Below are 1,217 nucleotides of genomic sequence, written 5' to 3'. Positions count from 1 at the left end.
ATCTGTCTCTCACAAAAAGCAGAGATCAACAGAATGACTGCAGAGTGATTAAGACTTTTGTTCTGTGTTATGTAAAAATAATATATTAAAAAACAATAGATAGAAAATAAGTTCAAAAAAAATTTACTTTACTGAAAAATACTGACTGAATATCTCTCTCTCTGTGTCTCTGTCTCAGCCATGTCCCCGGTCCTGGCGGGCTTCCTGGGAGCCGGTGTTCTGGTCCTGGTCGTGGTGGTCCTGGTCTTGCTCTGGTCCTTCTGCCAGCGCCGCTACCTGCGCAGCACGGGCCGCTACAAGCTGCACGGCGACCGCTACTGCGACGCCGAGGACCCCCCTTACAAGTTCATCCACATGCTGAAGGGGATCAGCATTTACCCAGAATCCCTCAGCGGCAGCAAGAGGATAGTGCGCGGCATCCGGCGCGCGGAGCGCTCCAACCGGGACGGGGACCGAGGCTGCTCGGGCGCCGCGGGACGAGGCCTGGTCCTGGTGGACGCTGAGAACAACATCCTGGACGTCCCGGGCCAGCTCCAGATGAGTCACCTGGTCCCGCCCCCCGTGCCCGGGGGGGCGCCCGGCGTGGGCCGCGTGGAGCGCGTGCTACCGGTCCGCGCCGACTACTGCTGCCTGGACAGCAGCTCCGCCAGCAGCAGCCAGACCAGCAGCAAGACGGCGTCCCCGTTCACGCCGGCGTCCTCGGACCCGGACCCCGAGCCGAGCCTGGGCGCCATCAGCCTCACGGTGGACTACAACTTCCCCAAGAAGGCTCTGGTGGTGACGGTGGTGGGGGCGCGCGGCCTCCCGGCCATGGACGGGCAGGCGGGCAGCTCGGACCCGTACGTGAAGATGACCATCCTGCCGGAGAAGAAGCACCGCGTGAAGACCCGCGTGCTGAGGAAGACCCTGGACCCGCTGTTCGACGAGACCTTCACCTTCTACGGCGTGGCGTACAGCGCGCTGCCGGACCTCACGCTGCACTTCCTGGTGCTCAGCTTCGACCGCTTCGCCCGCGATGACGTCATCGGCGAGGCCGTGGTGCCGCTGAAGGGCGTGGACCCGAGCACGGGCCGGGTCCACCTGAGCCAGCAGATCACCAAGAGGAACATGCAGGTGAGAATCACCTTTAGAGCCCGACCCATAAATCCAGAACAACACCAGCCATTCATCATGGCACACTAACACTAGAGTGTGTGTGTGTGTGTGTGTGGGGGGGT

The 1,217-nt window shown here is 61.5% G+C and overlaps 1 protein-coding gene across 1 annotated transcript; it reads left to right on the top strand.

The window, feature by feature from the left end:
* The first annotated feature begins 160 nt into the window (after positions 1-160).
* On the top strand, positions 161-1,182 carry LOC117941535 (synaptotagmin-11-like). Its single transcript, XM_034866540.1, has one exon. The coding sequence runs from the start codon at positions 181-183 to the stop codon at positions 1,180-1,182; it is 1,002 nt and encodes a 333-aa protein (XP_034722431.1). The 5' UTR covers positions 161-180.
* Positions 1,183-1,217: the final 35 nt, after the last annotated feature.

This window comes from Etheostoma cragini, unplaced genomic scaffold, assembly GCF_013103735.1.
Source record: "Etheostoma cragini isolate CJK2018 unplaced genomic scaffold, CSU_Ecrag_1.0 ScbMSFa_908, whole genome shotgun sequence".
Classification (NCBI taxonomy): Eukaryota; Metazoa; Chordata; class Actinopteri; order Perciformes; family Percidae; genus Etheostoma; species Etheostoma cragini.
This window is presented reverse-complemented; position numbering and strand designations above follow the sequence as displayed.